The sequence below is a fragment of the Somniosus microcephalus genome, unplaced genomic scaffold (genome assembly GCF_052327205.1).
Source record: "Somniosus microcephalus isolate GS21.2 unplaced genomic scaffold, FLI_Smic_1.0 unresolved_chr3, whole genome shotgun sequence".
In the NCBI taxonomy this organism is placed as follows: Eukaryota; Metazoa; Chordata; class Chondrichthyes; order Squaliformes; family Somniosidae; genus Somniosus; species Somniosus microcephalus.
Window position 1 is genome coordinate 55,521,292 of NW_028225181.1, and position 13,659 is coordinate 55,534,950.

Here is a 13,659-nt window from a genome sequence, read left to right on the forward strand (position 1 = left end):
TTGGCTCAAAATTTTCAAATCAGTAATTGAACCAATTGCACTCTATGGCAATGAGGTGTGGGGACCGCTAACACAACAAGAATTTGTAAAATGGGACAAACACCCAATTGAGATCCTACATGCAGAATTCTGTAAAAGTATCCTCCGGACTCAAAGGAAAACCGTAAACAATGCATGCAGGGCAGAACTAGGCCAATATCCATTAATAATCACTATCCAAAAAAGAGCCACCAAATTTTGGAAACACCTAGAAATGAGCAACCCCCAATGCTATCATTACGAAGCCCTGAAATGCCAAGAGAGGACCATAAAGAAGAATACCCTCAGTCAACTAGTCCCGGGACTCAGTGAAGTAACTACTAACAATAACCAGCCCCAGGACAGTGACAGCATAACACAAAGAATTCGACCCAACACAATCGTCGCTAAGCAAAAGGAAAAATATCTGTCATATTGGGCAGAAACAACAAAAACCCAAAGCAAACTCAATTGCTACTTGGCCCTAAACAGACAATACAACATGGCTGATTACCTGAGCATGGTAAAGGATAGCAAACTGAGAAAACCCTTGACAATGTACAGACTTAGTGAACATAGCCTGGCGATCGAAAAAGGTAGACACAGGCAGACCCGGCTACCAAGAGAGGACAGGATATGCTCTCACTGCAGTCAGGGAGTGGTGGAGACAGAGATGCACTTCCTCACAGCTTGTAGAAAATATCAGGGCATAAGGGAGAATTTCTACCCAAAATTCACAAAAATATGCCCGGAATTCAGAAATTTGAATGACGACCAAAAACTCCCATACCTACTAGGGGAAGAGAGAAATTGCGTAACACTAGCGGCACACTATGTTACAGCTTGCCATAAACAGAGGGACAACCACTAAATATAAGAAAAGAGTATATATAAATTATATGAAAGTATATTTATACACTCAGGGATATATCTGTTTATAAACTGTATGGATAGATCTGTATTTTTGTGTACAAACATGAATGTTTTTCGATGCTTTGGCAACATAAGATGTAACTTGTCATGCCAATAAAGCGATTTGAATTGAATTGAATTGAGAGAGACCGAGAGAGAGACAAAGAGAGACAGACTAAAAAGTCTAAGAGTGTTAAAAAAACAAGCCTGAATGCTTTGTGTCTTAATGCGAGGAGCATTCGTAATAAGGTGGATGAATTAGCTGCGCAAATAGATGTAAACGGATATGATATACTTGTGATTACGGAGACATGGCTCTAGGATGACCAAGGCTGGGAATTCAACATCCAGGGGTATTCAATATTCAGGAAAGACAGGCAAAAAGGAAAAGGAGGTGGGGTAGCATTGCTGGTTAAAGAGGTGATTAACACAATTGTAAGGAAGGATATTAGCTCTGATGATGTGGAATCTGTATGGGTAGAGCTGAGAAATACCAAGGGACAGAAAACATTAGTGGGAGTTGTATACAGACCCCCAAACAGTAATGCTGGGGTTGGGGATGGCATTAAATGGGAAATTAGAGACGCGTGCAATAAGGGCACAGCAGTTATCATGGGTGACTTTAATCTACATATAGATTGGGCTAACCAAATTAGTAACAATACTGTGGAGGAGGAATTCCTAGAGTGTATACGGGATGGTTTCCTCGACGAATATGTTGAGGAACCAACTAGAGATCAGGCCATCTTAGACTGGGTATTATGTAATGAGCAAGGATTAATTAGCAATCTTGTTGTGCGAGGCCCCTTGCGGAGGAGCGATCATAATATGATAGACTTCTTCATTAAGATGGAGAGTGAAGTAGTTGACTCAGAGACTAGGGTCCTGAATTTAAATAAAGGAAACTGCGATGGTATGAGGCCGAGTTGGCAATGATGGATTGGGGAATGTTACTTAAAGGGTTGACTGTGGATAGGCAATGGCAAACATTTAAAGATCGCATGGATGAACTACAGAATTTGTTCATCCCTGTTTGGCATAAAAATAAAAAAAAAAAGGTGACTCAACCGTGGTTAACAAGGGAAATTAGGGATAGCATAAGATCCAAGGAGAGGACATATAAATTGGTCAGAAAAAGCAGCAAACCTGAGGATTGGGAGCAGTTTAGGATTCAGTAAAGGTGGACAAGGGGATTAATTAAGAGGGTGAAAATAGAGTATGAGAGTAGGCTTGCAGGGAACATAAAAACTGACTGTAAAAGCTTCTATAGATATGTGAAGAGAAAAAGATTGGTGAAGTCAAGCGTAGGTCCCTTGCAGTCAGAATCAGGGGAATTTATAATGGGGAACAAAGAAATGGCCGACCAATTAAATACATACTTTGGTTCTGTCTTCACAAAGGGGGACACAAATAACCTCCCAAAGATGTCGGGGAACATAGGATCTAATGAGAGGGGGGAACTGAATGAAATCAGTATTTGTAGGGAAATGGTGTTCGGGAAATTGACAGGATTGAAGGCCGATAAATCCCCAGGGCCTGATATTCTACATCCTAGGGTACTTAAGGAAGTGGCCCTAGAAATAGTAGATGCATTGCTGATCATCTTCAAAATTCTATAGACTCTGGAACTGTTCCCATGGATTGGAGGGTAGCTAATGTAACCCCACTATTCGAAAAGGGTGGTAGAGAGAAAACAGGGAATTATAGACTGGTAAGCCTGACATCGGTAGTGGGGAAAATGCTAGAGTCCATTATATCCATTATAAAAGATGTAATAGCAGAGCACTTGGAAAACAGGGACAGGATCGGAGAAAGTCAACATGGATTTACAAAAGGTAAATCATGCTTGACGAATCTACTGGAATTTTTTGAGGATGTAACTTGTAGAATAGATAAGGGAGAACCAGTGGATGTGGTGTATTTGGACTTTCAGAAGGCTTTTGATAAGGTCCCACATAAGAGATTAGCATGCAAAGTTAAAGCACATGGGATTGGGGGTAATGTACTGACTTGGATAGAGAACTGGTTGGCAGACAGGAAGCAAAGCGTTGGAATAAACGGGTCTTTTTCCGAGTGGCAGGCAGTGACTAGTGGGGTCCTGCAAGAATCGGTGCTAGGACTCCAGTTATTCACAATATATATTAATGATCTAGACGAGGGAACTAAATGTAATATCTCCAAGTTTGCAGACGACACAAAACTGGGTGGGCATGTGTGCTGTGAGGAGGATGCAGAGAAACTCCAGGATGATTTGGACAGGTTGGGTGATTGGGCAGATGCAGTATAATGTGGATAAATGCAAGGTTATCCACTTTGGTGGCAAAAACAGGAAGGCAGGTTATTATCTGAATGGCAATAGATTGGGAGAAGGGGAAGTGCAACGAGACCTGGGTGTCCTTGTGCACCAGTCGCTGAAGGTAAGCAGGCAGGTGCAGCAGGCGGTTAAGAAAGCAAATGGCATGTTGGCTTTCATAGCGAGAGGATTTGCGTACAGGAGAAAGGATGTCTTGCTGCAGTTGTACGGGGCTTTGGTGAGACCACACCTTGAGTATTGTGTGCAGTTTTGGTCGCCTTATCTGAGGAAGGATGTTCTTGCCGTGGAGGGAGTGCAGCGAAGATTCACCAGACTGATACCTGGGACGGCAGGAATGACGTATGAAGAGAGATTGGGTTGATTGGCTTGTATCCGCTAGAGTTTAGAAGAATGAGAGGGGATCTCATTGAAACTTATAAAATTCTAACAGGACTAGACAGACAAGATGAAGGAAGGATATTCCTGATGGTCGGGGAGTCCAGAACCAGGGGTCACAGTCTAAGGATAAGGGGTAAGCCATTTAGGACAGAGAGGAGGAGGAATTTCTTCACCCAGAGAGTGTTGAACCTGTGGAATTCTTTACCACAGAAGGCAGTAGAGGCCAATTCATTAAATATATTCAAGAAGGAGTTAGATATATTTCTTAAGGCTAAAGGTATCAAGGGATATGAGGAGAAAGCAGGGACAGCGTACTGAATTTGGATGATCAGCCATGATCTCATTGAATGGCAGAACAGGCTCGAGGGGCCGAATGGCCTATTCCTGCTTCTATCTTCTATGTTTCTATTCACTATATCAGGACGACCCAAAATGCTTCTCAAATGATAAAGTATTTTTTGAAGTGTAGTCACTCGTGTAATGTAGGAAACGTGACAGCAAATCTGCACACAGCATGAGCCCACAAACAGCAATATGATAATAACCAGATAAATTGTTTCAGCGATGATCCTGAGGGTTAAATAATGGTCCCTGGGAGAACTCCCCTGCCTTTCTTCCAATAGTGGTTTTGGAATCTTTTACATCGACCTCAGAGGGCAGGCGGGGCCTCGGCTTAACGTCTCAGCAGAATGACAGCCCGTCCTACAGTGCAGCACTCCCTCAGTACAGCACCTCCGACAGTGCAGCACTCCCTCAGTACAGCACCTCCTACAGTGCAGCACTCCCTCAGTACAGCACCTCCGACAGTGCAGCACTCCCTCAGTACAGCACCTCCGACAGTGCAGCACTCCCTCAGTACAGCACCTCCGACAGTGCAGCGCTCCCTCAGTACAGCACCTCCGACAGTGCAGCACTCCCTCAGTACAGCCCCTCCGACAGTGCAGCACTCCCTCAGTACAGCCCGTCCTACAGTGCAGCACTCCCTCAGTACAGCACCTCCGACAGTGCAGCACTCCCTCAGTACAGCCCCTCCGACAGTGCAGCACTCCCTCAGTACAGCCCGTCCTACAGTGCAGCACTCCCTCAGTACAGCACCTCCGACAGTGCAGCACTCCCTCAGTACAACCCGTCCTACAGTGCAGCACTCCCTCAGTACAGCACCTCCGACAGTGCAGCACTCCCTCAGTACAGCCCGTCCTACAGTTAGCACTCCCTCAGTACAGCACCTCCGACAGTGCAGCACTCCCTCAGTACAGCCCCTCCGACAGTGCAGCACTCCCTCAGTACAGCCCCTCCGACAGTGCAGCACTCCCTCAGTACAGCCCGTCCTACAGTGCAGCACTCCCTCAGAACAGCACCTCCGACAGTGCAGCTCTCCCTCAGTACTGCCCCTCCGACAGTGCAGCACTCCCTCAGTACAGCCCCTCCGACAGTGCAGCACTCCCTCAGTACAGCCCGTCCTACAGTGCAGCACTCCCTCAGTACAGCACCTCCGACAGTGCAGCACTCCCTCAGTACAGCCCGTCCTACAGTGCAGCACTCCCTCAGTACAGCACCTCCGACAGTGCAGCATTCCCTCAGTACAGCCCGTCCTACAGTGCAGCACTCCCTCAGTACAGCACCTCCGACAGTGCAGCATTCCCTCAGTACAGCCCGTCCTACAGTGCAGCACTCCCTCAGTACAGCCCGTCCTACAGTGCAGCACTCCCTCAGTACAGCCCCTCCGACAGTGCAGCACTCCCTCAGTACTGCCCCTCCGACAGTGCAGCGCTCCCTCAGCACAGCACCTCCGACAGTGCAGCGCTCCCTCAGTACAGCCCGTCCTACAGTGCAGCACTCCCTCAGTACAGCACCTCCAACAGTGCAGCTCTCCCTCAGTACAGCCCGTCCTACAGTGCAGCACTCCCTCAGTACAGCACCTCCGACAGTGCAGCTCTCCCTCAGTACAGCACCTCCGACAGTGCAGCTCTCCCTCAGTACAGCCCGTCCAACAGTGCAGCGCTCCCTCAGTACAGCCCCTCCGACAGTGCAGCGCTCCCTCAGTACAGCACCTCCGACAGTGCAGCACTCCCTCAGTACTGCACCTCCGACAGTGCAGCTCTCCCTCAGTACAGCCCGTCCTACAGTGCAGCACTCCCTCAGTACAGCCCGTCCTACAGTGCAGCACTCCCTCAGTACAGCACCTCCGACAGTGCAGCACTCCCTCAGTACTGCACCTCCGACAGTGCAGCTCTCCCTCAGTACAACCCGTCCTACAGTGCAGCACTCCCTCAGTACAGCACCTCCGACAGTGCAGCGCTCCCTCAGTACAGCACCTCCTACAGTGCAGCACTCCCTCAGTACAGCCCGTCCTACAGTGCAGCACTCCCTCAGTACAGCACCTCCGACAGTGCAGCTCTCCCACAGTACAGCACCTCCGACAGTGCAGCGCTCCCTCAGTACAGCACCTCCGACAGTGCAGCACTCCCTCAGTACAACCCGTCCTACAGTGCAGCGCTCCCTCAGTACAGCACCTCCGACAGTGCTGCGCTCCCTCAGTACTGCCCGTCCTACAGTGCAGCACTCCCTCAGTACTGCCCCTCCGACAGTGCAGCACTCCCTCAGTACAGCCCGTCCTACAGTGCAGCGCTCCCTCAGTACAGCACCTCCGACAGTGCAGCACTCCCTCAGTACAACCCGTCCTACAGTGCAGCGCTCCCTCAGTACAGCACCTCCGACAGTGCTGCGCTCCCTCAGTACTGCCCGTCCTACAGTGCAGCACTCCCTCAGTACTGCCCCTCCGACAGTGCAGCACTCCCTCAGTACAGCCCATCCTACAGTGCAGCGCTCCCTCAGTACAGCACCTCCGACAGTGCAGCGCTCCCTCAGTACAGCCCGTCCTACAGTGCAGCGCTCCCTCAGTACAGCACCTCCGACAGTGCAGCACTCCCTCAGTACAGCACCTCCGACAGTGCAGCACTCCCTCAGTACAGCCCGTCCTACAGTGCAGCGCTCCCTCAGTACAGCACCTCCGACAGTGCAGCGCTCCCTCAGTACAGCCCCTCCTACAGTGCAGCACTCCCTCAGTACAGCCCCTCCGACAGTGCAGCGCTCCCTCAGTACAGCCCCTCCGACAGTGCAGCACTCCCTCAGTACAGCACCTCCGACAGTGCAGCACTCCCTCAGTACAGCACCTCCGACAGTGCAGCACTCCCTCAGTACAGCACCTCCGACAGTGCAGCACTCCCTCAGTACAGCACCTCCGACAGTGCAGCGCTCCCTCAGTACAGCCCCTCCTACAGTGCAGCACTCCCTCAGTACAGCACCTCCGACAGTGCAGCACTCCCTCAGTACAGCACCTCTGACAGTGCAGCTCTCCCTCAGTACAGCACCTCCGACAGTGCAGCATTCCCTCAGTACAGCACCTCCGACAGTGCAGCACTCCCTCAGTACAGCACCTCCGACAGTGCAGCACTCCCTCAGTACAGCCCCTCCGACAGTGCAGCGCTCCCTCAGTACAGCACCTCCGACAGTGCAGCATTCCCTCAGTACAGCACCTCCGACAGTGCAGCACTCCCTCAGTACAGCACCTCCGACAGTGCAGCACTCCCTCAGTACAGCACCTCCGACAGTGCAGCATTCCCTCAGTACAGCACCTCCGACAGTGCAGCACTCCCTCAGTACAGCACCTCCGACAGTGCAGCATTCCCTCAGTACAGCACCTCCGACAGTGCGGCATTCCCTCAGTACAGCCCTCCGACAGTGCAGCATTCCCTCGGTACAGCCCGTCCTACAGTGCAGCGCTCCCTCAGTACAGCCCCTCCGACAGTGCAGCACTCCCTCAGTACAGCCCGTCCTACAGTGCAGCACTCCCTCAGTACAGCACCTCCGACAGTGCAGCACTCCCTCGGTACAGCCCGTCCTACAGTGCAGCGCTCCCTCAGTACAGCCCCTCCGACAGTGCAGCGCTCCCTCAGTACAGCACCTCCGACAGTGCAGCATTCCCTCAGTACAGCACCTCCGACAGTGCAGCATTCCCTCAGTACAACACGTCCTACAGTGCAGCACTCCCTCGGTACAGCCCGTCCTACAGTGCAGCGCTCCTTCAGTACAGCCCCTCCGACAGTGCAGCACTCCCTCAGTACAACCCATCCTACAGTGCAGCATTCCCTCAGTACAGCACCTCCGACAGTGCAGCACTCCCTCAGTACAGCCCCTCCGACAGTGCAGCACTCCCTCAGTACAGCACTCCCGACAGTGCAGCACTCCCTCAGTACAGCCCGTCCTACAGTGCAGCATTCCCTCAGTACAGCACCTCCGACAGTGCAGCATTCCCTCAGTACAACCCGTCCTACAGTGCAGCACTCCCTCAGTACTGCCCCCCGACATTGCAGCATTCCCTCAGTACTGACCTCGACAGTGCTGCGCTCCCTCAGTACAACCCGTGCTACAGTGCAGCACTCTCAGTACTGCCCCCCGACATTGCAGCATTCCCTCAGTACTGACCTCGACAGTGCTGCGCTCCCTCAGTACAGCACCTCCGACAGTGCAGCGCTCCCTCAGTACAGCCCCTCCTACAGTGCAGCACTCCCTCAGTACTGCCCCCCGACATTGCAGCATTCCCTCAGTACTGACCTCGACAGTGCTGCGCTCCCTCAGTACAACCCGTGCTACAGTGCAGCACTCCCTCAGTACTGCCCCCCGACATTGCAGCATTCCCTCAGTACTGACCTCGACAGTGCTGCGCTCCCTCAGTACAGCCCCTCCGACAGTGCAGCATTCCCTCAGTACAGCACCTCCGACAGTGCAGCGCTCCCTCAGTACAGCCCCTCCGACAGTGCAGCGCTCCCTCAGTACAACCCGTCCTACAGTGCAGCGCTCCCTCAGTACAGCACCTCCGACAGTGCAGCACTCCCTCAGTACAGCACCTCTGACAGTGCAGCTCTCCCTCAGTACAGCACCTCCGACAGTGCAGCATTCCCTCAGTACAGCACCTCCGACAGTGCAGCGCTCCCTCAGTACAACCCGTCCTACAGTGCAGCATTCCCTCAGTACAGCCCCCCGACAGTGCTGCACTCCCTCAGTACTGCCCCCCCGACATTGCAGCATTCCCTCAGTACTGACCTCGACAGTGCTGCGCTCCCTCAGTACTGCCCCCCGACAGTGCTGCACTCCCTCAGTAAAACCCGTCCTACAGTGCAGTATTCCCTCAGTACAGCACCTCCGACAGTGCAGCGCTCCCTCAGTACTGCCCCCGACAGTGCTGCGCTCCCTCAGTACTGCCCCTCCGACAGTGCAGTATTCCCTCAGTACAGCACCTCCGACAGTGCAGCGCTCCCTCAGTACTGCCCCCGACAGTGCAGCACTCCCTCAGTACTGCCCCTCCGACAGTGCAGCACTCCCTCAGTACAGCACCTCCGACAGTGCTGCACTCCCTCAGTACTGCCCCTCTGACAGTAATATGTTTTGCGTTGTTTTATGCCCTCCTCCTGTAAAATACAACTTGTTCTTGCAGATGAAGATGACGAATGCCCGAATTCCTACCGAGCGAGGCATATCTGCTCCAAGAACTCGAGCAAGGCTTGTAGCAGTGACGAGGACTGCTCATCATGGATGCAGTGCTGCGATGTCGGCTGTGGGAAGCGATGTGTCTACTCCTCCTCGTACAGTAAGGACGACACCAAAACTCTCAGCTCGCAGCATTGCGACACCCCAACGGTAGACAGCAGCAGGAACCCGCTGGACAGGCTCTGCCTGACAGGACTAGGCTCAAATCTGTGGGACCCTGTGTCTGATAGGCCCAGGACACAGGCTCCAAGCCCCTGTGTCTGATAGGTCCAGGCTCCAGGTCTCTGTGTCTGATAGGCCCAGGCCCCAGTCCCTTGTGTCTCATAGGCCCAGGCTCCATGTTCCTGTGTCTGATAGGACCAGGACACAGGCTCCAGGCTTCTGTGTCTGATAGGCCCAGGCTCCAGGCTTCTGTGTCTGATAGGCCCATGCTCCAGGCTCCTGTGTCTGATAGGCCCCGGCTACAAGCCCCTGTGTCTGATAGGCCCAGGCCCGAGGCTCCTGTGTCTGATAGGCCCAGGCCCGAGGCTCCTGTGTCTGATAGGCCCAGGCTCCAGGCTTCTGTGTCTGATAGGCCCATGCTCCAGGCTCCTGTGTCTGATAGGCCCCGGCTACAAGCCCCTGTGTCTGATAGGCCCAGGCCCGAGGCTCCTGTGTCTGATAGGCCCAGGCTCCAGGCTTCTGTGTCTGATAGGCCCATGCTCCAGGCTCCTGTGTCTGATAGGCCCCGGCTACAAGCCCCTGTGTCTGATAGGCCCAGGCCCGAAGCTCCTGTGTCTGATAGGCCCAGGCTCCAGGCCCCTGTGTCTGATAGGCCCACACTCCAAGCTCCTGTGCTCGATAGGTCCAGGCTCCTGTGTCTGATAGGCCCATGCTCCAGGCTCCTGTGCTCGATAGGCCCAGGCTCCAGGCTCCTGTGTCTGATAGGCCCAGGCTCCAGGCTCCTGTGTCTGATAGGCCCAGGCTCCTGTGTCTGATAGGCCCAGGCTCCTGTGTCTGATAGGCCCAGGTTCCAGGCTCCTGTGTCTGATAGGCCCAGGCTCCAGGCTCCTGTGTCTGATAGGCCCAGGCCCCAGGATCCTGTCTCTGATAGGCCCAGGCTGCTGTGTCTGATAGGCCCAAAGCTGTGCAACCCTGTGTCTGATAGGCCCAGGACACAGGCTCCTGTGTCTGATAGGTCCAGGCTCCAGGCTCCTGTGTCTGATAGGCCCAGGACACAGGCTCCTGTGTCTGATAGACCCAGGCTCCAGGCTCCTGTGTCTGATAGGCCCAAAGCTGTGGGACCCTGTGTCTGATAGGCCCAAGCTCCAGGCCCCTTTTTCCGATAGGCCCAGGCCCCTGTGTCTGATAGGCCCAGGCTCCAGTCCTCTGTGTCTGATAGGCCCAGGCCCCAGTCCCTTCTGTCTCATAGGCCTAGGCTCCAGGAGCCTCTGTGAGAAAAGGCCCCAGCTCCTCCGGCAGCTCTCTTTGTATTAACACTGCCCGGTGTGGTACTGAGCTCCATTGGCCAAGAGAGACTGCGCCCCCCCCACCCCCAATCCCCGCCCAGGTCTCAATCCATCCCCACCTTCTAACCATTCCCTCGGCCCTTTGTCCCAGGCCCTGAATTTGACACTTCCCGGACCTCCCTCCCTCTGATGGGGTCGGGAATCGGCTGAGGTGCTGCCTCCACAGTCAAACAACAGAGGCCACACTCGCCGTCAGGAGGGGACACAGAGGCAGTGGGTGATGTACTGATAGCCCCTTCAGGGGCAAGAGTGGGTACTAAGTCCCGTTCACCCATCACCCACCCTGTGCTCACTAACCTACATTGTCTCCCGGTCCAGCAACACCTCCATTTTAACATGCTCCATCCCTGTGTTCAAATCCCTCTACGCCCACCATCCAGACCCCTCAATATATTGATCCTAATCATACTGCACAGAAGGAGGCCATTTGGCCCATCGTGCCGGTGCCAGCTCTTGGAAGGAGCTATCCAATTAGTCCCACTCCTCCCTGCTCTTTCCCCATTGCCCCACCAATGCTTTGCCTTCCAGTATTTATCCCATTCCCTTTTGATTGTTACTGTTGAATCTGCTTCCACCACACGTTCAGGCAGTGCATTGCAGATCACCACTCGCTGCACAAAAAGCATTCTTCTCATCTCCCCCCTGGTTCTATGATAACTGAAGTCCCTCATCCCTGGTCCCAATCTGGTAAATCTCCCCCTTAATCTTCTCTGCTCTGAGGAGAACAATCCAGCTTCTCCAGTCTCTCCATGTAACTGAAGTCCCTCATCCCTGGTCCCAATCTGGTAAATCTCCCCCTTAACCTTCTCTGCTCTAAGGAGAACAATCCCAGCTTCTCCAGTCTCTCCATGTAACTGAAGTCCCTCATCCCTGGTACCATTCTAGTAAATCTCCCCCTTAACCTTCTCTGCTCTAAGGAGAACAATCCAGCTTCTCCAGTCCCTCCATGTAACTGAAGTCCCTCATCCCTGGTACCATTCTAGTAAATCTCCCCTTAACCTTCTCTGCTCTAAGGAGAACAACCCCAGCTTCTCCAGTCTCTCCACATAACTGAAGTCCCTCATCCCTGGTACCACTCTGGTCAATCTCCCCCTTAACCTTCTCTGCTGTAAGGAGAACAACCCCAGCTTCTCCAGTCTCTCCATGTAACTGAAGTCCCTCATCCCTGGTACCCATTCTAGTAAATCTCCCCTTAACCTTCTCTGCTCTAAGGAGAACAATCCCAGCTTCTCCAGTCTCTCCATGTAACTGAAGTCCCTCATCCCTGGTACCATTCTGTTAAATCTCCCCCTTAACCTTCTCTGCTCTAAGGAGAACAATCCCAGCTTCTCCAGTCCCTCCATGTAACTGAAGTCCCTCATCCCTGATCCCATTCTGGTAAATATCCCCCTTAACCTTCTCTGCTCTAAGGAGAACCACCCCAGCTTCTCCAGTCACTCCATGTAACTGAAGTCCCTCATCCCTGGTACAATTCTAGTAAATCTCCCCTTAAGCTTCTCTGCTCTAAGGAGAACCACCCCAGCTTCTCCAGTCTCTCCACAGAACTGAAGTCCCTCATCCCTGATCCCACTCTGGTAAATCTCCTCTGCACCCTCTCCAAGGCCTTGACATCCTTCCTAAAGTGTGGTGCCCAGAATTAGACACAATACTCCAGCTGGGGCCTAACCAGTGGATTGATGAAAAGGTTGACCAATAACTCCCTTACTTTTGTACTCTATGCCTCTGTTTCGAAAGCCCAGGATCCCGTGTGCTTTAACAGTCTCTTGGTGTCTTCCTTTACAAGAAAAAAGCCAACAGTGTCCGACCACCAGCACACTGAGCAAGGTTTGCACCATGAAGCTGGGAGACGAGTGTGAGGGAGACGGCGACTGCGACAGTTGGCAGATGTGCTGTGACGCGGGATGTGGCAAACGCTGTGTCTTCAAATCCTTCAAAGGAGGTGAGGAGTCCCACAGTTTGGGTGGTGAGCAGTCCCCGCAGTTTGTGGGGTGAGCAGTCCCTGCAGTTTGTGGGGTGAGGAGTCCCCGCAGTTTGTGGGGTGAGGAGTCCCCGCAGTTTGTGGGGTGAGGAGTCCCCGCAGTTTGTGGGGTGAGCAGTCCCCGTAGTTTGTGGGGTGAGGAGTCGCCACAGTTTGTGGGGTGAGGAGTCCCCACAGTTTGTGGGGTGAGGAGTCCCCGCAGTTTGTGGGGTGAGGAGTCGCCGCAGTTTGTGGGGTGAGGAGTCCCCACAGTTTGTGGGGGTGAGGAGTCCCTGCAGTTTGTGGGGTGAGGAGTCCCCACAGTTTGTGGGGGTGAGGAGTCCCCGCAGTTTGTGGGGTGAGGAGTCGCCGCAGTTTGGGGGGGTGAGGAGTCCCACAGTTTGGGAGGTGAGGAATCCCACAGTTTGGGGGGGTGAGGAGTCCCACAGTTTGGGAGGTGAGGAATCCCACAGTTTGGGGGGTGAGGAGTCCCACAGTTTGGGGGGTGAGGAGTCCCCACAGTTTGGGGGGGTGAGGAGTCCCACAGATTGGGGGGTGAGGAGTCCCCACAGTTTGGGGGGGTGAGGCGTCCCACAGTTTGGGGATGAGGAGTCATAGAGTTATACAGCACGGATAGAGGCCCTTCAGCCCATCGTGTCCGCGCCGGCCATCAAGCCCTGTCTAATCTAATCCCATATTCCAGCATTTGGTCCGTAGCCTTGTATGCTATGGCATTTCAAGTGCTCATCCAAATGCTTCTTAAATGTTGAGTGTTCCTGCCTCCACAACCCTTTCAGGCAGTGAGTTCCAGACTCCAACCACCCTCTGGGTGAAAAAGTTCTTTCTCAAATCCCCTCTAAACCTCCCGCCCTTTACCTTGAATCTATGCCCCCTAGTTTTTGACCCTTCTACTAAGGGAAAAAGCTCCTCAGCATCCATCCTATCTATGCCCCTCATAATTTTGTACACCTCAATCATGTCCCCCCTCAGCCTCCTCTGCTCCAAGGAAAACAAACCCAATCTGC

General features: G+C 53.2%; 1 protein-coding gene across 1 annotated transcript in view; it reads left to right on the forward strand.

Annotated features, from left to right (window-relative positions):
* LOC147091460 (uncharacterized) overlaps positions 1 to 13,659 on the forward strand; it is a 130,099-nt gene that overhangs the window by 54,542 nt on the left and 61,898 nt on the right. The window contains exons 14-15 of the mRNA XM_085976805.1: positions 9,117 to 9,269; positions 12,461 to 12,616. Of these exons, the coding sequence (XP_085832931.1) occupies positions 9,117 to 9,269; positions 12,461 to 12,616 (309 nt within the window). The remainder of the gene's footprint in view (positions 1 to 9,116; positions 9,270 to 12,460; positions 12,617 to 13,659) is intronic.